Raw genomic sequence first — 24,896 nt, 5'->3', positions numbered from 1 at the left:
AAAATTCAAATTTTGTTCTTAACCACTCGAACTATTTAATTACACTCAATATACTATATTTTATAAAGTCTGTATCAAGATATTAAAATTTTGATAATTGTTGGGTTGATATATGGATACCGGTTAATCACTGCTTATTAGATTATTAAAAATCAAAAAATTATTGATCACTCGGTTGATACCAGTGATCTGGTTTGTCATCGATAATTTAGTCATTTATTAACATATTTATTTATTTTTTAAAAGTTACCAAATTAAAATATATTATATTATTTTAATTCAAACACAAATCTAAATTTAATTATTAATATTTATGTAATTTATAAATCATAAATATAAATGTTACATAGTTTCAAAGTAATCAGAGTTAAAGAGGAAAAAAGTTTAACAGTGAAATTTGTCGAAGTAATCAATTTCATCAGCAATTAAAAAATTAAAAAATGTAACTACGTTTAGAAGGGTATAGAATAGGCTGCTGGACCAAACCCCCTCCATTTCCTCACATCAGTCGTCCAGTTAATTTTATCGCGTCGTCCAACTAATTTTATTTCGTCCAGGAAAAAGAGCACCAAGCCAAATGACCTGAACAGAGGAACGGGTTCGTCCTGTTCAGTTAAGCCATTAACAAATGACCCCTAAGTTCCATATCTACTTCATTACTATTTTAAATTCATAATATTTAAAGTCAAACTTTATTCAATTAAAATTGATAATAACATCAAAATAATTTTAAAATGTGTTGGGTTGGGAGCAAGCATTTGAGCCGAGTCCTTTTAAGCAGAGTAAATTTTTTTCCTAAATAAGATGACACATAATTGATTGATTTTAATCAGATTATCCTAAATTCATATGACTCATAAATGGACTAATCAAGCCAATTAAGATTTAAGATTTTTCTTTAAATGCACATCAGAAACTGGATAGAATGTTTTTTAATTATATACTCGATGTGGTATCCGGCTCAACGCCGATCAACAAATCGAGAAGAGGAAATTCCTTACATTTAAAAGTAGAATAAGAAAAAGTCTGGAGGAGCATCTTTGTACTGTAGTGAATACTTTAGAATTTCAGGGCTGGATCACCGCTGGCATGGTTTTATCAATCATTGTACGTCTTGATTAATGTTTTTGAGAGAAAATAAGTAGTTTTGGTCGTATTGTCACGTTCAGCTTCTTAGAACAGTGCATGGCATTAATGTTCTGCAAATTCTAAAAATTATCGTCTCCTGGTTTAATACCCGAATCAGTTAGGTTTAATTCTTTGTTCATTGGAATCTCGGCTATTTACAACTATTCAGTTAAGAACATTCAGACGCACAATGCGAAAAAGATGCAGCCATGAGTCTTATGATCAATGTGTGTGTGTAGCATTGTTGTTACAGTTTGATCTTGTTGAAGATCTGGTAAAAAGTTTCTCGTCAAATTAGAACCACAATATTCTTCGCGCTCCTGATGCTATTTTTGTACAAAAAATTTCACTGTACATTCTATATACAAGAAAATGGTGCTGATGGCCTACGCCCTACAGACGTCCAAACCCTCCAACCCTTCGAAATTGGCTGCCACAAGACACCGAACAGCTCACTCTCCGAGACTGTGACCCTTAATTCTCTTCGGCTCCCCATTGAAGAGCCGTAGCCCAAATATGAGGTGACTATCGTTCACATGATCATAACGCATCCATGAAGCAGCAGGACATGTGGCACGTCCATGTGACCATAACGCGATCATGAAGCAGTTGGAAATGTTCCAGTTTCTCCTATACCATGTCATTCCCTGATATCATGACCACAACACACCTGGCCCTAATCTATCCCTTCGCCAACCTAGCTTAGACTCATATATAAAGAAGAAAAAGACAACAAACGTATTCATCGTGGAATAACCACACACAAGAGACCAGAGAAAAGCTTACCATGATAGCTACGCACCATAAGTAAAATCCCTACGGCCATCAGGTGGTTACATACTATGAATAGCAACAGTAATATTCTTGCTGCATATTTATGTTTGATACATGTCAATTGTCAAGGCCTAGTTTAAACCGATCAGAATCTTTAGATTATGATATAATCCAGATCATTGCTGTTGTTTGGAACTCTACAGTAAATTTGCCAATTATTGATAAATGATACTACTAATCTATTGCCGTCTCGCCTTTTCATTTAATTAAACCTGTCAGGGACAGGCAGTCACTATCTCAGGTGAATATGCCTAAATTGAAATGTGAAGGAACACGAGCAAAACTTTATTTTGTAGCGACCAAGTCGCCAGACATCTGGTCTTAAAATTCGTACAAACATGAACCGAATCATGAATCATTTTTTGATGCTTATTCTGCTCATGAATCACTAGAGTTATTGCTGAATTGAATTACAAGTTTGCATATAAGTGAAGAAGTATCAGAGTAGATTACCACTCTAACAAGAATTAATCAACACATAAAAAATGATAATTTTAGGATGACTTGCTAACAGCAACATTACTATCCTCCATGGACTCTGGGACAGCTGCTGGAAGTGCAACCTCCTTGGATGTTCCTTCCAGGTCTTCCACACTCTCGTCTTTTACGGCCAGGATTATCAGAACAACCAACAATGGGTAACTAATTGTGCATAGTGCCCAATTCACGGCCAGTTCAGACACGTAGGACACATTGTGCACATCGATTTGCCAAGCCACTGCTGCCCCTGCACTCTGTACGCCCTTGTAGAAGCCATTGTACCTGCACAAGTTTTTTAAATTCATGTTATAAGATGTTCGATGTTAAACTCTATAGCCTTATGACATCATGTCTATATGTACCTGCTAAGGACAGCGGCATCATTAGCCAAAGCCCCAATAACCCAATAAACCATGCTCTGGAACATAGCATCAAGCAAGCCGTAGCTAAAATACAACACAAATGGCCCTGCAAAATCAGAACCAGAGTCCTTGAAGTCAAGTAACACGAGTTTTTCATTGCGCTTATATCCAACCTGATTGGCAAGCCCTCCCCCCCAAATCGCAGTCCCAAGAACTCCAACAATTGCAACACCAACCAAACCTCTTGTCCTCCTGCTCTTGAAACTAAAGTCCATGACATAGCCGATGCCAATAGATCCAATCATCTGAGCTCCCCAATAAAACACGTTGTTCAAACCTCGAGTCCTCAAATTGAACAAAACCCCATTCACGTTATTAAACTGGTAACTATAAAAGAAGTTACTAGCCCAAGCTGCTGGCACCAACAACAGCAACCTCCAATCCAAAAACAACTTCATAATCGCAACAGACTCAACCCTCACACTCGAGTACTTCATCTCAGTACATCTAGTCCCATCTTCTCGAATAACTTTACTCGGGTGCAAAATTGACAGTGTCAGAATTGTTCCAATAGTCATGAAAACCATGAAACCAATGTAAGTTCCATCATTAACCGAGCTGGCTTCAATTCTATTGTAATTCATGATAAACGGTATCAACCCCCCTATGACACCACCCATGTTGAATATACTCCAGAACATAGCAATGTAACTCCCTTTTCGACCTGGAGTCGGATAAGAAGTCATCATAGCTCCCTGGCCAGCCCAGAGCAGTCCAGCTCCAATACCAAGCAGCGCTCCAGCCACAATCGCGAAAGCCTGATGCTTCTGATGGTTATAATACAGAAAAGAACCTGCATAAAGAATGTAAGTTGAACAACCCGCGAAAAGGGTCAGTTTAGGCCCCAAGATATTGTAGATTCCCCCTCCCAAAACCCCGAAAACTGCAAAGGTAGTGTAGAGGGCAGTATTGGCATTGTTAGCCGCTTTGTGATTCACCTGGCCACCCCCTCCCATTCCTGAGAGTGCATTGAACATTCCAGGACAACAGAAGCAGACTAAACCAATTAGGCCAACTTGAACTAAAGGAGAATTGTATCGAAAATACGATGAAGATGGTGGAGATTCTTGCAACACTTTGAAGTTTGTTGCTTTCTCTTCATCAGCTTTGGCTGTAACCATGATTAACTTCAAAAACCAGAGATTAGCTGAAGAAGTTCAAGGTGGAAATGGTGTGAAATGCTGGAGATTTGAGCAAGTATTTAAAGAGGTTTTGGTATAGACTGTCACGCCACGGATGAGTAACATAATTGTGACATAACGCAAATTCTGAAAAGCTAAGGACAAGATTGATACAAGAGGTATCTGATGGATGTTACCTCTGATCCCAAGACGTTTATTTTGTTATTACAATCCATCGTGTACATTATGTATAACCTTGTTACCATCGACCATGTCAATTCTTGTTGCCCTTCAATCATATGGACATGATAGTTTTCCAATCTATTCCGCTCCTCAAATCGAAGTAATATAAAAAACAGGAATATGACATTTGATATTAATGAGGTGATACATGAAAATAACATAATAATAATATATGATTTATTAAATCTGTCATATTATCTTTAGAAAAATATGTGATGATTAATAAGATTTTATAAAACCGAATCAATCCAGCAGCACCTTGAATGATTCATCGATTTACTCCAACGGTCTTAGGAACATGCCATAGCAAAATACGAAATAACAAATATTAAACAAAATATATGGTAATAGTGTCAGTATTCTAAAATTTCTGATTTATTAAAAATCTCCGACTATTCTTGATCAATTTCTAAAAAAAATTCATCAAACACTCTAATTAAATTAAAAATATCATATTCATCTAATTTCTGAAATCTCCGATCATATCGTATATCGTATATATATAGAACATTCTGTCAATTTCTGAAATGTTTTCAAGTAAAAACTGTTATGGCATAGAGAAACAAGTGGAATTGGCAAGCTGGAACACCGTAAGACTTCAGTTCATTAGATATGCTGACAGCTTAAATCAGATCTTTATTTGCGTTGTTGTCACATTACGGTGAGACAGCTACTATTAACAATTTACTTAAATCTTTGCGGAGTATATTGACATTTTTGTTTTCATTTTATTGGCTGCATCAATTCAGCTGATGAATTTTTAAGTGCATTATTTTTGTTGTCCGTATGTGTATATTATATTTCAAGAAAAATAAATCATCGATCGACTATGATATGCAAGTAGTGGGAATCGATTGAAAACTTACCAAGTATAGAGACACGCATGCTTGCTTATATTTAACCATCTTTATTCGTACTCTTTCTGTAATTGTGTGTATATTTTTTTTACAAATACTCTAATTTCTGGGGGGAGGTTTAACACTTTATAAATTGATTAGTATATTAGTCAAATAAAAAATATTTTTTAATAAATCTTATAGATCTTATGTAAAACATCTTACCTGCCGAATCTGTAGCAAAGTAGATAACTTTTGATTTTTGATTGGGCTTTAGCATCTGAATAGAGTTCTATCATGTGTGAATTCGGGCCAGTTTTCTTGGATTGTGAATTTATTAGAACTACAGTACTTTCTTATTTTAGCCCTATACTCAGCCCAAAACACGAGTCTACATGACTTTATTTTAGCCCGATGATGTTAAGTACAACTGTACAAGTATCATTTTATGTATTGCGTCGGCTTTAGTGGGCTAGGCGTTTGATTTTTGTATTAAATTCTTAAATTTCCCAAATTTTGGATAAAGAATTTTTGTGTTTATTAACAATGAATTAACTTTATAATTTTTGTTTAAGAAATTAATTTATATCGTACTTTTATTTTCTAAGAACCCGTTGATATTGTAAATTCAATAGACCCTTGGTAACTTTATATATGAAGATTTTATTTTTATAATATATTTTAGATATTTTGATATCTTTCATGAATTTAAGAAGATCCAAGTGAATGTGATCTAATTGATTCGAAATCTGTAATAAATTTAAGAAAATCTAAGTAAATCTATTTTAAATGATTGTTTTTTTCAAGTAAATTAAAAAAATTATTTTATGTGAAAAGTGTTAAAAGATCTTCTAAAATACGAAAATAACAAGATTTTGAAAAGGTAACGTCAGAGACGATCCGAGACATCATGTCATGTAGAGAGGGCTGAAGAGTAGCTAGAAGAAAGACAAAATAAGTATTTGAAAAGTATTATTCAAAAAAAAAAGTATTAGAAAAGTAATCACATTTCACTTGTATTTTGACTTTAATTTCACATGCATTCACGTCTAAACTAATCCCTTGTGAACGTTAGATATTCAAAATCTACTTTTCTCTTAAATAAATTATTAAATGCATATAGATATAGATACAGTGTATGTATCCGGTAGTTGGGCTACCTTATATTTTATCTATATATACCCATCTCTCTCCCCAAGTCTCTCGCTGCTTTCATTGCACCAAAGACTTAGCGCGTCTACGCAGAGAGACTGAGAGAGAGAGAGGGGGAGAGAGAGCTGGGTCTTTTTCTTTCCCTGGTTAGTCTGTCTTTCTCTTCTCTTTCATTCTGTATCTCTTTCTACACATGTACTGTAATTTCTTATGCCTGACTCTTCTATACACACAGATGTATATACACTTTTGGTGATGTAGTTAGACTTAGACATTTCCCTGTAATTGCATGTGAAATATCTGATGATTTTTAATTGATTGTGCAATTTGGTTATTAGATCATTATGGTATTTAATTACTCGTGTGATCCTTGTTTATTGTGCTTAATTACATATACATGTGTATTTAGTTGGCCCTTTTATTTTTTTCTGATTATTCATTTTATTGTTAAATAGTTAAAATCATATGTGAGACCCTGACCTTTATCTATGTACTCCTTTAATGGGGAAAAAAGTCAAACCAATTTATATTATTTGGCCACGCCTGGTTAAGAAAAATGTATAAAGTAGCGTGAACGAATAATAAAAGCGTAATGAAATGGATGGGACGGAGGGTAGTTTACAATTGAGTACTACAGTAGTTTAGAGATAAGCTTTGCTCTCAGATCTATTGGTAGAAATATATGGTCAAATGAACAGAAAGGCCTTTTCAGATTTAACATCATTATCCGTAACTTGTCGGTCTGTTAAGATTGACTTTGAATTTTGTGTTGGTCCTGCAGAACATTTTAGGACAAGACGTTAGGAGTGTGATATCTTTGTTAGAATTCTGGAAAAAGAAGCGATGGAGCTTTACGGAAAATCTTTGGTTGCGGTGCCTACAAATGTGATTTATCTGTCGAGTATTTTAGGCGAAGATGGGACACATTCTGTTCACAAGTGCGATTGGAAATGTGAAAATGAACGTGTGTGTGGAAACATGTATCGCTGCAGGCTAACCGGACTAACTCACATTTGTGACAAAAACTGTAACCAGCGAATTCTGTATGATAATCATAACTCACTTTGCAGAGTAAGCAGACAGGTTTTCCCTCTAACTGAGGCTGAAGAGAAGGCTGTGAAAGGTGTCCGTAGAAAGCTTGATGCTGAGAGTTCCTCTTCTGATACTTGTGCCTTTAAGCGCAGACGGAGCGCACAATTTCAACCTTCTCCTTTTGAGAGATCATTCTCTTCTGCTGGGCCAATCTGTAGTCCAGTCGGAGATTCAATGGATATGAGCTAGGAGATACCATTTTATCATTGACGAACTCCTCTTTCATATTTTTCTTCTGGCATTACCTTTAAGGAAGTAGAGATATTTAACTGCAGATGTGACTGTGGTCCATCTGTTGGAAGAACTTATATTTAAGACGTGATGTATTGTAGCGCTTTAAATAACCTGACTATCGTTAGGAGTTTGACAATGCTGCATGAATATTAACTTCTATTACTACAAGTCCAAATAGCATTTGATTCATTTAGGAATATGAATTATAACTATTGCAGGGTGCTTCAGTCAACAAGATTGCTGGGATTTAACACATCCTCCGCATCTATGCAATGATTTGGTCCTTGATTCCTAGTTTATTGTTTTGGTCTTTGGATATAATATTGTTTAATCTTTCTCATCCAATAAGTATCATATCTACATCTAAATTATTATACCATTTGTTTTTTAGCTCATGCTTAACAGATTCTAGCCAGTTCAAGTGAATGCCATATAAAGTTAATGTTGGGTATATTTAGTTTTCCTTTTTTTGATAATGCAAATTTTCATCAGGCTCAAGGACATTATTTCTTTGGTCTATCATTTGTATCTTTCTTTTGATGAATTGTAGGTCCTAAAGGCTGATGCCATATTTGCAGGATTGATGCATGTTCACCTCAGAAAAGTGGAGAGAACTTATTTCTGATAATTGTAGTCTAAAAACTTATATGGAGCAAGGACATGACTAATTTGTTCCTCTTATCTTGCAGAGTGGCGTTTGGATCTTTGCTTTCTCTCTTTCAAGGGTTTGCTGTGACAATGAAGAATGTCTTATTGCTGCAAAGCCTGCAATAATCAGTTAATGCTTCCCAGTTTTGTTTCACACCATCCATTCAGTGGTTTTATTGATGTGAATAAGCATCAAGCAAATCCTTTACTTGCCCCTATATGTTCCAGTCAGTTATCAGTGGACTAATGAGTTAGAAGTCGAAGCTGCATTTCCCTGCAATTCAAGGGTATATATAAATCTAATTCAATCAGGTCAAACTTGCAGCATGAACTTATTTCGGCTTCGATATTGTCTACGGGGAATTGCTCTTGGACTGCTTTAAGTTGCTGCAAATTACAAGGATCTGCTCAGGTTTAATGACCAACCATAGCAATCTGATAGAAGTTTGTATATTTGCTTGTATGGGATGGATCCGCGCCGTTTTTGTAATCCTGTGCGCATTTAAGTATAATTTTTGCTAGATTTCCCTGGTTCTGCTTTCTTTTATGCCGGTAAAGCAGTATTACTTTCTCCTCGTAGTACTGTAAAAACTCGGAATCAATTAGTTCTTAAAGTAGATATTTTTTCCATTATTTGGCACTTAAATGATTCCTGCCAGTATTAGTGACATTTTTTTCTATTATTTATATTCAGCCAAACCGTTTTCTGGGGTTGTTTGATTTAGCTTAGTGTGTTATATGTAACATCTTAGATCCTGCTGGAGAAATGAACTAAATAATTCTCAATTGGATGACTTGGGAATATAATATGACGAGGAATAATATATCTAAATCAGCATCCTTTTAGAAGATCCTTATGATGATATTTAGAACATTTTGACTTGTCAAAATTACAATAGAAAATAGGAATCTTCTAATGAAAGTAGCTGAAACTTGCCTATCATGTAGTTTTCTTGGTTGAATATAGAACTTGTGTGCAAATCTCACTTTGACAAGCTTCCTTAAAACTCCAAGCTGTGATGATAGTTATGGTGTAATGGAGTTGTTGAATCCTAACAACTTTCAAGACTAGAGCATGAAAAATATATATAATAATCTGAAACGTTTGCCAGTATTATTATATAGACATGTTGGAGATGTTGGTATATATTCTTTGTTGAGTTTGTCATTTTACTCTTGTCACTTTTCAGATTTAACTTTTATATCCTTACAATAAGGTTCTGTATTAGCTCTGAGATACCTATTGTCTATTTTATTGATTGTGGGAACCACCAAATGATATTTCTCATTGTTTTTCTTTCTTGCCTTGGCATCCTCCATATATTGCTAAAGATAGGGATTGCTTTTCAGGGAGTCCATCGCTAGTCTCATACTAAAGAGATCCAAAAACCAGAAGTCTGATCTTGCAGCTGCTTGATTGTTTGGGCTAAGCTACGCACTTCCATGGTAATATCAGCAAATCTTTATTCACATGACTTGTGTGTCTCTATCTATTTTATATACTCTATATATTAGAACTATAGGCCTTTCCAACAGCACACATTTCGCATAAATCACATTGCTCTTAGCATGCAAATAGAAATAGCCGTAAGAAAGCAGAGGCTCGCTACCAGTTTATCATTTCTGCTAATTTTTTTATTGTTTTGGTCAGGGACTTGCACATTTACCATATCTAACCACTGCCCCTACACAATATGGCCCGGTACACTTGGAACACCTCAACTTCCCATGACAGGATTCGAGTTAGCCCCAGGAGAAAGCATCCATGTCCCAAGTGTTCCGGGATGGTCTGGTAGAATTTGGGCAAGAACTGGTTGCACATTTGATGCATCTGGTGCTGGTGCTTGTCGTACGGGGGACTGTGGAGGGAGGCTAGAATGTGGTGGCATTGGCGCCACGCCACCAGCTTCCCTCTTTGAGATTACAATAGGTCAAGGAGACGAAAAAGATTTTTATGATGTCAGTTTTGTTGATGGTTATAATTTGCCTCTCGTGGCTGCACCCCTTGGAGTCCATGGTAGCTGTAATGCCACAGGCTGTGCTAGTGATATCAACATTGGTATGCTTTTAATTGCCCTCCATCATTTAAAGTTGTAAGTGTAGATAACGTTTCATTTCAAAAACTGAACAGGTTGTCCTAAAGAACTTCAAGTATCTGGCGAGGAAGAAGGAACAGCAGGGGGTGTTGTGGCATGCAAGAGCGCTTGTGAGGCATTTGGCCTAGACCAATACTGCTGCAGTGGAGAGTTTGCAAATCCCACAACATGTCGTCCGTCTTTCTATTCAAGCATTTTCAAGAGAGCTTGTCCAAGGGCTTACAGCTATGCATTTGACGATGGTACTAGCACTTTCACTTGCAAGGCCTTCGAATATTCCATCATTTTTTGCCCCAATGCTAGTGTGTAAGTTTTCATTCTTTTTCTTTTGGGAAACCATTCTCATCATCCTAGTTTTTTCTTTTCGACAATAAATTAAGATTAAAAAGATGCTAAATACTTGATTGGCAAATGCAGGATGGACCAGTCAAACGATACATTCATAACATCTCCTTCGATACTAAAGAGCAGCAAGAAAATCCCTTCTCATGGGCATAGCCATAGTTCATCTCCTAACATCCAAGTACCATTTTATGTAGCAGTCATGGTCTTACTGTTACCTTTTTACTTCATTAAAGACTAAACTAAAATCAGCGTCGGTGAAGGCAAAAAGGGAACTAAATGTGTATATTTATTAATTTATAGTTTATAGTGCACAAAAAATTGTACATTTTTATGTTATATTTATGCTTTCTGTTTATATACCTGTTCAATGTCTGCTTGTTCTTTGACATGTGTATAAAATTTTATGTTATAGCATGAATTTTGGTAGATAAGATCAGGTGTACAAGGGATGGCAACATCACACGATCCGAAACCCGACACGAACCCGACCCAACCCGAAACCCGATTTACTGAGACAGAAATTCAAAAGTGACCCGAAAATCACCCGACTGACCCGAAATGACCCGAAATTAGAATTTCATTTATAATAACTTCAATTTTTAGTTTTATTCAATTTAAAGTGATTTTACCTTGACACGAAATCGACTCGATTGTTGACACGAACATGATTTGTTACCCGAAATTGCCACCCTACGAATAGCATTTGTGGAAGTGCAGGTACACTTACACTCTAAATTTAACTCTCCTATTTATGTGTGTGAATTGTACATGTAGGTCGTTGATTATATAAGATAACCACCAAATTCAATAGGCTGCAAACTTCCAGCTGTGTATATTATATAGTGTCGGTATTGCATTTGTACTCTCACGTCCGCCTTGTCTAATTTGGCTATATAAGAAAGCTAGCTCCTCTTGAAAGTGCAAACAAATCTTACTAGCACAACTGCACAAGCTGCTAATTAACAAGACGTCATGGGGTTTTCAAATATGGCAGTGACGGTGGGGTTTTTGTTGGCCATGCTGATCCATCGTCCAGCCCTGATCCAGGGTTTAATCAACTGTAATCAGGTGAAGTTGTCATTGAACGACTGCGGGGAGTTCGTGAAGCTCAGTAAAGGGCCTCGGGCTTCGTGTTGCCGGGCATTGAAGCGTCTCAACAACACGTACAGATCAACCGCTGACCGCCGGGATGTATGCAATTGCATCAAAAGAGAGGTTGGCTCCAGTAGCAAAGTCATATACCGCAATGTCGCTTTACTTCCTGGAAAATGTGGTGTGAGACTCGGTTACACTATTAGCCCCTCGATTGATTGCAGAAAGTAAGTTCTTTTTTCTCTTAATGCACTTTTGTTAACGGGTCATGCTCCCTGACATGTTATATAACTTGCAATCTTCTCGGCGGCCATGATTATAATCTACGTTCAGCGTTAAAAAATTAAAAAGGTGTTGGACAGGTCTGTTCAGCGTTTTTCAGAGTGTTACTAAACTTTTAATATAATCACGAGGTGAACAACTTAATTTAGTAAAAAAAACAAACAAACAGGTGATCAACAACTTTTCATATTTAAAGGAATTTTCCTGCTTGAGGGTGACTTCAGGGCTTTATATTTACCCCGAGGGCACTCATATTTAATTTACTTATCTTTAATCTTGTTTCTTGGTTTTACAATTTTCATCTCTGTATATTGCAGGGTGACTTAAAATGGATCCAAAGATCACTTCCGTACTCTATAGGATGTGTAGATGTGATCTAATGCCGCTCGTAAGAAGACATGGACCTGCATTGTCATTAATCTATAGTATTTATGTATAAATTTCATTTTTCGTTTTCTAGTTAAAATAACTGTACTATAAAAAGTTATTTATTTATATTTATATTTAGACAAATTATAAATTTAGTTTTTTTATATCCTTGAATTTTTAAGCATTAATGTTAAATGAAAAATGAATTTATATTTTATTTCTTTTCATATGTATGTTGGTGATCCATACACGCGTGTGATTATTTTTTTCTCGTATTAATGTTCGACAAAATACATATTTATTCTTTAATATATTATTTTTATAATATGATGTGATTATTTTTAAGAGGATGTCACATATGAACGAATAATAATATGATTGGACTGCGCTCAAATTTATAATTACTCGTTCAGATTTGGGTCAAATTTGAATTAAAATTATATAAATTGATTCAGATTCGACTCGAGTTTAAATATTCATATTCATATATGATTTAGCACAGCTTGAATCCATATCTTATTAATATAATAATATAATAATATATATATATATATATATATATATATATATTAATGTTATTTTATATATTTTCGTAAAATCAAGTTTAAAGAAAAATCACTTGAAAAATTATAATTTTTCTTTCAGAATCTAACTTAGACGAAACAAACTTACACAAATATATCAATAGATAATATTTGTAACACAGATTTGATCTTGGAAATAAAATCAAAAATCAAATAATTATTGTGACTAAAATTTAGTTTTGGAAACATAAATTAAAAATATTTTTTAAAAACAAATTCTTTTCATCAAAATTATATAAGTATTATGAAATGAATCTCACCGTTAATATGAATATTCATAGAATTATGCGATAAATATTTAAACTTCTGTTGACTGATTTTTCTGGGGAGTAGTTTTTTTTAATTGTCGCAGCGAGTACAAGTGGCAATTAACATGACGTGTATACCCGGCGCGATTACTGATTAATCACGATTCGACAGAAGATTGCGAATCTTTAGCTTGTTTATTTCGATAATGATTAACATTTGGAATTTTTTATCAAAAAAAAAAAAAACATTTGGAATTTACCCAACCCGCCTAAACCAATAATTACGTATCATCAGCACTTTTAAATTCATACTCATCAATCATCATTATACACAAAACTTTATCATATACTTTACCAATTTTTTATTTTTTTGACATTATCAGCGATTATTCGATACAACCTCGCTCTTTGTTATTCTTCTATACTAATACGAAAATATTTGTTTAATATGTAGATCACATCCCAAATTAAAATCAAGCACTCTTATCTGTTTCATCTCATCTTCAGACTTACATTCTTCTTCGTCGGCACATCGGATTTCAATTATACACACACGTATCTGTATGTATATTTATTAGGTATGTTATTAGATTTGATGCTTTTATAATTTGATCAGATTATGTAGTTTGATTTATGATAATTAGATGAATAGATTGATTGATAGTAAATTAGTTATGAATTTTAGTTACTTGTGGTTAGAATTATGTGTTGATGTTGTGTTTACTATGAATTGTTTGAAATCTGTGCTTGATTCTGATCGGTTCATCTGTTATTGTTGTTATTTTTCCTGTTTTTATTGTATCTGCCGTAATGTTGGGGCTGGAGGACCTCGATAAATAAATATGATAAATAAATATTCGATTCGATTGTTTGAATAGCTTTGATCAAGTAATATGTTTTGTGTGTCCAGTTATGGAAGTGTAAGACCTTGATAAATAAATACTCGATTCCATTGTTGGATAGCCTTGATCGAATAATACATTGTGTCTGTGTGGTTATGGTAGTGTAAGATCACAATAAATAGTTATTTGATTTAATTGTTAAATAGCTTTTATCAAATAATACATATCTCGTGTCTGGTTATGTGTTGTTACTGTATGTTGCGTGGAGTATATAGATAGACTACTTGATTTGGACTCGATTTATGTAGATTATTGTGTCTTTGTTCATACGCTCTATGTATAAAGGTATTTAAATTGTAAAGAATATGCATCGTGTTTAGTTGATTTAGAGATGATGTTCATGATTTTGCATCTTTTTTTGCTAGGATGTTAGTATAAACATTTGATTGTCAAGGCACATGGATGGGCAGATTAGTAATTCTCATGGTGAGCATGGACGCTTCGAACAAATCCTTTCTCAGTTTCTTCTGAAAAGCTTGCACATTGTATTGGACTCACGAGTTCCTACAATTCATCCTTATAATCGCAAAAATGATCTGTCACTGGGAGCTCAGGCGAAAAAGAGTGACAAATGGTTCAGCTTAGTGTTAGGGGATCGTCCAGCTGCTTTAGATAATCTGAGTTTCTGGCATAGAAATTTGATGGATCCTATGATAATTGACATTATACTTGTCCAAGACGTGCCTAATTATCTGTCACAGCCTTCACCAAAGGCACAAGAGGAGACAGTTATAGAGAGGTGGATTGTTCAGTTTGAGTATGTTAGGACTACAACTCCTCAAGGTGGAGACTCTTCTGCAGCTTATAAGAAAACATATAAGAAACTAATCATCCTTCTACGTTCTCTTTTTTCAATGATGAGGCTTCTTCCGGCACACCGAGCCTTCCGTAAGTTATGTTCATCTAGCAAGAGTTGTGATTATGATATAAATTACAAGGTCTCTTCCTTTAGTGCTCCGTTTTCAAGGTCGGAGGAAGAACTAATGAAGCAATATAATTTTAGTCCAGTTGAAGCACAACAAGGTTGCTTTTCAATATCGGTAACATATCGTGAAAGCCTTTCCGACTTTAACTTGGAGACTTCTGCATTGTTCCCACCACAGATTATTTCGGATTATGTTGGGAGCCCCGCGACAGACCCGTTAAGGGCTTTCCCTTCCACAGGAAAGGGTGTCTGTGCAACATCCTTCCCATCTAGAGGTTTTCAATCAACATCAACACATTCTGAACGCCCACACAGCTGGACAAGTGGCATTCACAGAGGAGCTTCTTTACCGCATAAGCAACCCCTTAGTGGATCCCCACCAATATATCAATCTAGTGGTCGAAGTGATTTATCTTCGTCCCCGACTGATGTATATGGTCATAGAATTCCAAACTATAGATTGCCGAATCACTACAAAAATAATAATTTTGATGCTTACCAGCTCTCACCCCCATTCTCACCATCTACTTCTCCATCTCCTCCAACACATCTTACTGGTGGAAATTTCATGCAAAGTCGACTACGATCAGAGACTTCTCCTGTAAGTATTCCACATCCAATGCTGGGAAGGAGCCCAAGGTATCTCTCTCCCAATCTGTCTGACACGAGTAGGCATTCACTTCCTCCGCTATCCCCTAGAAATGCAAAGCATGATTCTTCCTCACAAGAGTCTCCATCTGGAATGAGGTCGTTGAGAAAATTAGACTTATCAAAGGCAGGGGAGTTGAATTCTGGAATGCCAATTTCATATACTGGTCAAAAGGTATGCTCAGTTTTGTTACAACCTTGATAAGTCGAATTTCTATTGTTCCACAGCACTACCTTTTAGCTATGCCTATAATTAAGGTCTTCTTGACCTAAGTGCAGTTGTCAGGAGATACCAAAGACGACTCCGGGAGGTTCTCAGGTTTGCTCTCTTCTAGTGGTTCCCCGAGAATTGGATTCTCGAGAAGCTCTAGTAGAATTTCTTTCCCGGATGATTTGGATGATTGTGACTTCTCGTGTCCTTTCATTGTGGATGATGTTGATACTTCTGATCTGCAATCCAGGTACTGATATTTCTTGTATTTTCATACCATCTTAAGTTTCACTTTAAGTATTGTAATTACCAGTCAATTTACTTAATGTTCCCCACCTCCGAAATACGAAATTCTTCCTCTTAGGAAGAAGTCCCTTCCGCAATTTTATAATTATTTCAAAAAAGAAGCAGTAATTCCCCCCCTAATCTCCAAATATTTAGTGACCTGCATTCTATCCTAAACGCTTGTACAATTAGTTGAATGTTGGAGCGCAGAATGTTGGTGATTACTGAAAAAAAGCTACTGAATGATCAGTAAGATGAATGAAATTATTGGATGCAAGTACTGGAGGCATACATATGTAAATATGTATTTTAGCTAGTTCTTCTATATTCTATATGATAAATATTAGTATTTACAGATTGACCTTTCAGAATGGTTTTAGTAATTAAAATTAACAAAAGAGCACTATACTTGTTGAAATCATCAAAACGATAAAGTCATTAAAAGATACAATTAATCATACAATTAATCCCCATACCAGAATATGGTGGCAAAAAGTATATTAATAAGTCTGATACGTGTGTTGAAATCACTGCATTCTTTCTACTGCAACTGTGTAAATTAACTGCTTTCGACATACAATGTACAAATATTTATTTGCTTTAAATACATACAAGAAATATTGATCTCTTTTAAGATTTGATATATAAGAAACAAGGTGGTCGTTGACTCGTTTCAAGTAGTAAAATTGGTATATGATCTATCTTCCTTGTCGTGCAACAAGATTAAAGAGAGGAAATCTAAGGTTGCCATCATCCCCTCAATTTTCTCATGACACTTCTATAGTGGCTCCAGACTACTAGACTGAAAATCCTACCAGTACTTCTGTACTTGCAAAAGAACAATATTACGAATAAAAATCTATCATGCTGTCGGCTGGAAATAAATTTTGAGAATCAAGCAGTTCTTAGATTCTGTTTCATGACCATTTGTTAAATTTGAGAGGTTCCATATTGATCTTTAGATGATGGTGGAAACTATCATCAGTATATGAATTTACTGGCGAAGGCTATTATCGATGAATCCAAACCTTCAATGGGATCCATTATATATGTGTCTCTTTGTGTGTCAGATTGTTGCTAGATTTTATCTTTCTATTGAAGTTCAAAAAGTTGTCTTGATATGGTCTAAATTGGAAATAGTCCTCCCTCTACCTTATACCAGTTGGTCCTGATCCTACTAGCTGACAAGTAAAACTGTACTAGTAACCCAATTTTAGGTTCACTTTTGCGGGGTTGGCAGTTTTTGGGAATTTGGAGTGAAATATTACATAAACCTACATCAAGATGAAACTTCCCAACTCTTATTAGGCATGTGTATATTCAATTTGTTTGAACTTTGAACAGAACTGCATTCAGTTTGAAATTAGTCTAGTTCAGATATTAGGGGTGGGCTCCTGCTGGGTCATGGTCTAGATAGAATACATTTATTCCTAATATGTTGAGTGGAACCAAGGAATTGTGTTTTAGTTTTGTTTCAAGTTCTAATAATATTCTCCAGCTAATTGTTTTATTCTTCATTTTTCTGACTGTTACTATTTACAGTCAAAATCTTGGTGTATCAAAAACTTTAGAAGTTAGTTCTCAAGTAATCTCAACAGCTAGGAAGTCACATGATGCTGCTGTCGGTGCACTTGTTCACATGTTTAGAACAGCACCTCCACTGCGACAAGATTCTAGTTGCTACTCATCCAGGTCAATGAAACAAGAAATTGGGCAAGGGGCTGGATCTTCATCTGCGTTCTTCCTGCCTAGAAAAACATCAGATGCACTGGAAGAGCTCAGGGCTTACAAAGATATGAAAGAACTTCTTCTTTCTAAGAGCGCTAGAATGGCTGCGAAGGAGGAAGCTTAGTTGTGCTCAATTTGGGATGAAATGTTTCTTTCAGGATGAACTCCCAAGGAATATACTGGAAAATAGAAATGATTGTTTGGTTCTAGCATCTAGATACAAATCCTCCGGCATATTTGAATCTAAATTACGAAAGTCGTTTCTCAGAACAATCTCTCAACAGGCTGTATATATTACTACTAGACATGCTTGACAGCTACCAAATGAAATTACTCAATATTAAGCATCTGTTCTAGCTGAAGCTGCTAATTTGATTTCTACATAATACTATCACAATCCACACCAAACAATAAATATGGAACCACACTCCGTTTATCTTTGTATACTGTAATGTTACAAGACAACTAATGGGTTGGCTTCAACTGTATAAATATGCCAGTGCTGAGTGTTCATGAAATGTATACAACCTTTTCTTTTGGTATGAATCTTCTGGCGAAAGAGAACTATGTGACTTTTCTGTGTATAATTATGAAATATTGGCGCCTTAAGCTAGATTGCTTCTTGTTCAAGTTGACTGACCCTGTTTGCGGTGAAGTTTGTGTCTCACACTCTGGAGACGGTAGAATCTTGAGTAAACTCCTTCCGATATATCTTTCAGGGATGAGTGCGTGCCCATCTCCACAACCGAACCTTTATCCATAACAATTATGGTGTCCGAATTTTTGATGGTGGAAAGCCTATGTGCAACTGTAATCTGTGTAGTCTTCTTCAAAAACCCACCACTGCTGTTGAGTTGTATTGATTCCAGAGCATTTACTACTGCACTTTCCGACTCTGCATCGAGGGCACTTGTTGCCTCGTCGAGCAGCATTATTGCAGGCTTTTTAAGTAGGGTTCTTGCTATTGCTATTCTCTGTTTTTGTCCACCCGAAAGCTGGCACCCTTTTTCTCCAACTACGGTATCATAACCATAGGGCAAATTGCTTATGAATTCATGAATATTGGAATTTTTTGATACCTCTATGATTTCGGTTTCAGAAGCTCCTTCGTTTCCATAGCAGATGTTGTCTCTGATTGAACAACTGAAGAGAAGCGGCTCCTGTTGGACCAACCCTATTTGTGTTCTTAACTTTCTAAGATTGTACTTCTCAATATTCTTTCCGTCGATGAGTATAGAACCTTCCCTAGGAACGTAAAATCTCAGCAAAAGAGCTAATACTGAAGATTTTCCAGCGCCACTTGGCCCAACAAGAGCTACCTTTGATCCAGACTCAATGTGCAAGCTAAAGTTGTTAAGTATAGTCACTTCTGGTCGTAGTGGGTAATGAAAATGAATGTTTTTGAACTCAATTTCTCCATTGATCTTCTCCGTAGGTGGGTCTTCAGTTGTATCTGGGTCAATTTTTGTTTGTCGATCCAGTGTCTGAAATGCTGGAGTTAATACACTGATAGCAGAGACAACAGTGGGAATCAGTGTCCATAGCTCTGTGATTGAGGGTACCGTGAGGGAGAATATCTGATACGCTCTGATTCCATTCTCAAATTTTGCTTGCTTTTTCTCAACCAGGACAGTAGTGTACCATAAAGCAATAGCATGAGCAACATTCCATAAGAAAAGGGATATCCCTTGAATGATCCCATATTTAACACTTTCCTTTCTGTTCCTACTTGTTGATTTCTTGAGATACACTCTGGCTTTCTGAAGTACATTATCTTCATGACAAAAGGAAACAACTGTTCTAATGTTTGCAGTGGCTTCAGAAGTAAGAGCGACAAGTTCTGATTGTGCTGCAGCAATGTCGCCTGAAAATCCTTTTGCAGACTTGGCTTGAATCAGACCACCAATGAAGTGGCAAGGCATCACAGCCCAAGCTACTAGAGCCATTCTCCAGTTAACTCTCAAGCTAACAATTGTTGCAATGAGTATTGAGGAAATGCATTGAACTATCACGGACATACGATCAGAGATGATTGTCTTGACAGTGGAGGTTTCACTGATAATTCGTGAAGTAAGTGAACCAACATTGTTCTTAGGGCTATCGAACCAGGCTAATTCATTCCTTAGCACAGCTGTAATTGTAGATGGCCATGTGGTTGAAGTATAAGATTTTAATGAAAACCAATGTATGTAGGAAGTAGACAATGAAGTAATTATTTAGCACATTACCTGAATAGAGAGCTTGTCTTAGGTTTCTCATGGCCTTCTCTCCAATGATTCCAAAAAAGTAATGCTGCAAAGTATGGCTAATCAGTGAAAGCAATCCTATTGAAGAAAAGATCAATGAATACTTCCCAACTTTTTCCTTCGAATCAGGCTTGTAATATGCTACACCTATCGTTATGATAAAGAACCCAAAGATAGGTTTTGAAATGCCAGAAAAAGCTGCTGCAAAGGAGCCAATAGCAGTCTTTACAAGCTCGTTACGGTTTAAACCAAACCAGAGTCTGAAAAATATATCCCAAGACTTTCCTTCCTTCTGCTTCTCTTGCTCTGGATAGTCCGGAAGATGATATACGAGCTCCAAAGATTTGATTGGTTGCTCGGATGAAACCTTAAGCTCAGTTCCGGAAGTCTCTTCAGTATCATCTATAGTCCTGTAATTTGTGTAATTTCTTTCTGTCAAAAACATAATATTATCTACAATACACGTGTTAATAGGCTATGAATTCTAGTATGAAGAGACCTTGTTTGATCTTCTACTGTGATATTCTGCATGTTAACTAGGTTGTTGTAGAACTTGCTGCTATCTAACAAATCATGGTGCTTTCCAGACTCTGTAACTTTTCCATTGTCTACAACTACGATCATATCTGCATTGACGATGGTTGATAGCCTGTGTGCAATTACTATGACAGTTCTCCCTTGCATAGCAGTCTCCAGGGCATTCTGCACCAGCTTCTCTGATTCTGAATCAAGTGCACTTGTTGCCTCATCGAGCATAAGAATTGGAGGGTTCTTTAAAATGGCTCTTGCTATTGCAATCCGCTGTTTCTGTCCACCTGATAATTGCACACCATTTTGTCCCACCTGATTTCAAATTCAAAATTTTATACAACTAGTATACTGTAATGTCTAAAGTTTCTCTCCTCTAATGATAGGTAACAGCAGGAAGAATAACAATTTAGAAGTAACTGACCTCTGTTAAGTACTGATTTGGAAGTTGAGATATGAAAGAGTGAGCATTTGCCATCACTGCTGCACTCTCAATCTGTTGGTCATCTGCATCTGTGTTTCCTAACTTCATGTTTTCCTTGATGGTGCCCGTAAATAGTGATGGCTCCTGGGAAACAACTCCCAAGTTTTTCCTGAGGAACCTTAAATCAAGATCCTTTATGTTGTTGTTGTCAATGAAAATCTCTCCTGTAAGATTGTACTTTTATTAGGCGTTCTGTTATACACCATATGTCTAATATAAAACACGCACAAAAGCTCACGTAGTAGTAACCATTAACCTTCTGCAGGATCATAGAATCTTGCCATTAGGGAGATGACAGTGCTCTTCCCACAGCCACTACTGCCTACTAAAGCAACCACCTTTCCTGCTGGAATTGACAATGAAAACCCTTGAAGTATGCGCTTCTCTGGTCTGGATGGATAAGCAAAGTGTATGTTGTGTATGTCAATGTTGCCCTCAACTAGCTCCAGTGTCTTCCCTTTTGAGTCGATACTTATTGCTGAACTCCTTCTGATCACCTCAAACACTTCCTTTCCTGCAGCTGTGGCCTGATTGAAGATTTGCATGTCCGGTGCAGCATAAGTAAGTGCTCTGAAAATCAGACAGAAGCATTCAATTATAATATCTACAAACCGAATTTATAATCTACAATGTATTAATACAGGTGAATAGTGATGTTCCTATATCTGCTTACATAGCCCCGAATAGAATGCTCATTACTGCAGCAAGGACATCTCCTCCGGTTGATCTTTTAGCTACAACCACAACGGCTCCAACCCATACAATCAGAGACCAGGAACAGAATGTCACAGTTTGGAACATGCCGGTTCCAACGCCTTTTATCAACGCCTCTCCCTTGCTGAGTACTAATTGTCTCTCCATACGTTCTGTAAAAGATTTGACCGCCGAATTTTCTCCCACAAATGCATAAACTGTTTTGATTTGGGAAATAGTCTGTCACACAAAAAACAAGAGAACAGATTAATTGCTCATTTCACAAAGGTGAGCTAAATTCAAGAAAACGTTACTGTCTTGTTACCTGCTGAACCATTGCTGTGGTTTCGGACAAGAATGATGTCTTGGCAGCTGAAATGACATTCATTTTTTTCGTATATGTGGCTCCAATAATAAGAATCAGAGGAACAACCAAGAGGGAAAGGAGTGAAACTTCCCAACTTGAGATCAGAGCAATCACAACTCCAGAAAAGAAAGTTGCAAAGCATGACAGAAAATGGCCCAACTGTTAGTAAGAAGGACTATTAGATTGCATTCGATATTTAATCGTGACAATTGTATTTAACTCTCGTGGGATTAAGAATGAGTACTGTGTATGAAATCATATAAATATTTAATATGTCTCACTCGGAAGTAAGGTATCTGATTAAACTCTGGACACGTACTCTAATATCATTCTTCGAACACTTATCATAAGTGACGAGTTGGTAGAAATGATGGGGTGTACCTTTTCTCCTATAGCATCTTGTATGACACTCATGTGGTTGCTTATGCCGCTGGTGATTTTGCCGTTGGTTAAATCGGTGTCGAAAGCTCCGACCTCCTGTCTGAGCACTGCACGCAGAAATGAGAGCCGTATCTTTGCTGCTTGCCTCTGACTTGTGTACATCCAGCATCCAACCTCTGCAAATGATCAGCAGAGTATTATTCATATATCACAGACTTGAGCTATCTAAGATGCCATGGAGAACCTGATTTTCCTTTAAAGCCTCAGACAAATAATTGAACACCAGAGTTCATTTTAACTTATAAGTTATAACTACTGTCAATATCAAAGCAAATAGGATGTGTGCTGCCTTAATTTTCTTATCGTATATATTGAAAAAATCTTAGCAATCATATCAAAAATGCTAACGTGGAAATGTTTATGGAGTAATTTGTTACTCCCTCCATCCCATGGAATAGTATACATATATAAAATTTTACTATTTTTGGGATGCATACAATTGAGAGAGACGTTTTAGAAATAAAACTGTATAGAAATGAACGGGACACTATAACTTAAAACTTAATTACCTAGTATGCCAGCAGGAAAGGTAGCAATGGCCATGTACCACACAAATGGTATAACCTGCAAAAACCAAGCCATAGCAGAGTAAAGATCAGACTTGATGTCTTCTTTATTATCTATGCAGTCTACACAGACAACTTATTTGATCACTAGACATATTTTTTGTACCTTCTTCAACGCTTTAACCATGGCCTCGTCGTTGTTGATGTTTTCACCAAAAGCATCAAGGGCTTTGCCAAGCAGCATGTAGCCAACAGGCTGCGCAAGGCCATGGATAGTTGATCCCAGCGTGCCAAGCACCATCAGCGTCCAATCCAGTCCATCTGCATAGCTCAAGAGCTCACGAAACGCCACTCCCTCTGCAACTGGCTTTAGATCCTCATCTGTTTTTTCTCTCTTTAGCTCATTCTGGTCAGTTTTTTGCAGTGCCATTTTTATGCACCATGCACTACGTACAGAATATGGTATGTGAATATGCATTGTTTGCATGTTTATTTATATTTTGTTGAATTGATTCTCACGGCCTGTGGAAGAATATGTGTTGGATATCCTCTTAATTATGGTTATAAAATTACTTAATTTATAGTTTATGCCGCCTTTGTATCCATCGTTACCTATTCGTCCGCGCAGTTGAAGACTTGAAGCCTTGGAAATGTTATGAATTCGGTGGTATACTTGGCATGCAGAAAGCGACAAATGCTTATGTATATCTTGGTAGTTGATTGGTATATGCGAGATCTCGGGACAAAAGAGGCAAATAAGTATTTATTTTATAATTCTCAGAAAAAAAAAGTATTTATTTTATAATAATTTTCGAAAGGGGCTTGTTTGGCGGATCGCCGAAATGATCGAATTTTAAAATTTACAAAATATTAAATACTGGTACTTAATACAAAAGTTTGTTTTAAACGATTTACCTTTTAAATTTTTTTAAACTTTTTTATATTCTTAATAATTTTAAATATTATAATTTTATATTAATTTAAATTTTACGTTAATATTATAAAGTTAAAAAATATGTTGCTACGAGGAATCCAACCTTTTCATCTTTCTATGAAATTCTTTTAGTATTAGACCCAAATGTTCATATCAATACGAATTGAAAATTTTGACGGATAAAATTCGGATGAGTATTCAAAAATGAGATTGTTATACCAAACTATAAATTATATCTATATCTAGTTATTATAGACAGAATCTCCATGGGTTGGATATAATCATTGCCTAAATTAAATCGATAAGACATTATAAAATTTGCTGAACCTCTAAGACATTACGCTTCGATGCTATTAGCTATATTGGTTGGTTATAATCTAAAAATAGTATGTTATTAATTTTAAGATCGTTAAGATAAGTTAAAATTATAGATAATAAGATAAGAATGGGTATATATAGTTAGAGTGTGTTTTTTTAAGAGATCGGCTATACTTTTTATTTTTTGTATGCCCAACTCATTTTTTAACGAAGGGCTTTTTATGATTGTAGATGCTCTTATAAAATATTATTAAAATATATGTCCGAAAAGATAAAACAGGATTTATTTTTGTAGGAAATAATTTCAAAAATATTATTACTTACAACAATTAATTTTTATTTTATTTCATTTGATTATTATATTAAAATCTTGAAAATTTTGGTCAATTTTGAAAATATATTTCTATTGTGAACCGGATAAATAATGCTAGAAAATTAGAAAAAGGAATTTGACAACTAAACGGAGCCTTGAGG

At 35.8% G+C, this 24,896-nt stretch overlaps 5 protein-coding genes across 7 annotated transcripts; 3 read left to right on the top strand and 2 right to left on the bottom strand.

Annotated features, from left to right (window-relative positions):
- Nucleotides 1-2,230: 2,230 nt before the first annotated feature.
- On the bottom strand, nt 2,231-4,190 carry LOC108226905 (UNC93-like protein 1). Its single transcript, XM_017401899.2, has 2 exons — nt 2,805-4,190; nt 2,231-2,724 (listed from the first exon to the last, which is right to left on the bottom strand). Exons 1-2 carry the CDS (start codon nt 3,983-3,985, stop codon nt 2,457-2,459), a joined length of 1,449 nt encoding a protein of 482 aa, XP_017257388.1. The 5' UTR covers nt 3,986-4,190; the 3' UTR covers nt 2,231-2,456.
- Nucleotides 4,191-7,059: 2,869 nt separating this feature from the next.
- Nucleotides 7,060-8,823, top strand: LOC108224223 (uncharacterized). The gene has a single exon (XM_017398735.2). The coding sequence runs from the start codon at nt 7,060-7,062 to the stop codon at nt 7,495-7,497; it is 438 nt and encodes a 145-aa protein (XP_017254224.1). The 3' UTR covers nt 7,498-8,823.
- LOC108224222 (pathogenesis-related thaumatin-like protein 3.5) lies at nt 8,463-10,967 on the top strand. Of its 2 annotated transcripts, XM_017398734.2 has the most exons (5): nt 8,463-8,602; nt 9,541-9,636; nt 9,842-10,249; nt 10,322-10,592; nt 10,704-10,967. In XM_017398734.2, exons 3-5 carry the CDS (start codon nt 9,919-9,921, stop codon nt 10,867-10,869), a joined length of 768 nt encoding a protein of 255 aa, XP_017254223.1. In that variant the 5' UTR covers nt 8,463-8,602; nt 9,541-9,636; nt 9,842-9,918; the 3' UTR covers nt 10,870-10,967. The 2 variants fall into 2 exon arrangements, with proteins under 2 accessions (XP_017254223.1, XP_063935869.1); XM_064079799.1 differs by lacking the exons at nt 8,463-8,602; nt 9,541-9,636 and having other exon boundaries at nt 9,658-10,249.
- Nucleotides 10,968-13,519: 2,552 nt separating this feature from the next.
- Nucleotides 13,520-18,267, top strand: LOC108227880 (autophagy-related protein 13a). Of its 2 annotated transcripts, none has more exons than XM_017403252.2 (4): nt 13,520-13,784; nt 14,474-15,856; nt 15,961-16,142; nt 17,720-18,267. In XM_017403252.2, exons 2-4 carry the CDS (start codon nt 14,507-14,509, stop codon nt 18,027-18,029), a joined length of 1,842 nt encoding a protein of 613 aa, XP_017258741.1. In that variant the 5' UTR covers nt 13,520-13,784; nt 14,474-14,506; the 3' UTR covers nt 18,030-18,267. The 2 variants fall into 2 exon arrangements, with proteins under 2 accessions (XP_017258741.1, XP_017258744.1); XM_017403255.2 differs by having other exon boundaries at nt 13,525-13,784; nt 15,956-16,142.
- On the bottom strand, nt 18,166-23,638 carry LOC108226289 (ABC transporter B family member 13). Its single transcript, XM_064079353.1, has 10 exons — nt 23,337-23,638; nt 23,174-23,228; nt 22,605-22,780; nt 22,182-22,382; nt 21,837-22,096; nt 21,420-21,733; nt 21,104-21,327; nt 20,651-20,994; nt 20,134-20,561; nt 18,166-20,036 (listed from the first exon to the last, which is right to left on the bottom strand). The coding sequence occupies exons 1-10, from the start codon at nt 23,598-23,600 to the stop codon at nt 18,532-18,534; spliced, it is 3,771 nt and encodes a 1,256-aa protein (XP_063935423.1). The 5' UTR covers nt 23,601-23,638; the 3' UTR covers nt 18,166-18,531.
- Between the last annotated feature and the right edge of the window lie 1,258 nt (nt 23,639-24,896).

This window comes from Daucus carota, chromosome 6, assembly GCF_001625215.2.
Source record: "Daucus carota subsp. sativus chromosome 6, DH1 v3.0, whole genome shotgun sequence".
Lineage (NCBI taxonomy): Eukaryota > Viridiplantae > Streptophyta > Magnoliopsida > Apiales > Apiaceae > Daucus > Daucus carota.
The sequence above is the reverse complement of the archived record's forward strand: the minus strand, read 5'-3'. Positions and strand labels throughout refer to the sequence as shown.

Coding starts and splice junctions, on each gene's coding strand:
- LOC108227880 (XM_017403252.2), top strand. CDS start 14,507: ATGGATGGGCAGATTAGTAATTCTCATGGTGAGCATGGACGCTTCGAA. Junction 15,857..15,960: donor TTTCATATACTGGTCAAAAG/GTATGCTCAGTT, acceptor ACCTAAGTGCAG/TTGTCAGGAGATACCAAAGA. Junction 16,143..17,719: donor ACTTCTGATCTGCAATCCAG/GTACTGATATTT, acceptor TACTATTTACAG/TCAAAATCTTGGTGTATCAA.
- LOC108226289 (XM_064079353.1), bottom strand. CDS start 23,600: ATGGCACTGCAAAAAACTGACCAGAATGAGCTAAAGAGAGAAAAAACA. Junction 22,097..22,181: donor CCACAGCAATGGTTCAGCAG/GTAACAAGACAG, acceptor TTTGTGTGACAG/ACTATTTCCCAAATCAAAAC. Junction 20,037..20,133: donor AAGACAAGCTCTCTATTCAG/GTAATGTGCTAA, acceptor CTACAATTACAG/CTGTGCTAAGGAATGAATTA.
- LOC108226905 (XM_017401899.2), bottom strand. CDS start 3,985: ATGGTTACAGCCAAAGCTGATGAAGAGAAAGCAACAAACTTCAAAGTG. Junction 2,725..2,804: donor GATGCCGCTGTCCTTAGCAG/GTACATATAGAC, acceptor AAACTTGTGCAG/GTACAATGGCTTCTACAAGG.
- LOC108224223 (XM_017398735.2), top strand. CDS start 7,060: ATGGAGCTTTACGGAAAATCTTTGGTTGCGGTGCCTACAAATGTGATT.
- LOC108224222 (XM_064079799.1), top strand. CDS start 9,760: ATGCAAATAGAAATAGCCGTAAGAAAGCAGAGGCTCGCTACCAGTTTA. Junction 10,250..10,321: donor TGCTAGTGATATCAACATTG/GTATGCTTTTAA, acceptor AAAACTGAACAG/GTTGTCCTAAAGAACTTCAA. Junction 10,593..10,703: donor TTTTGCCCCAATGCTAGTGT/GTAAGTTTTCAT, acceptor TGGCAAATGCAG/GATGGACCAGTCAAACGATA.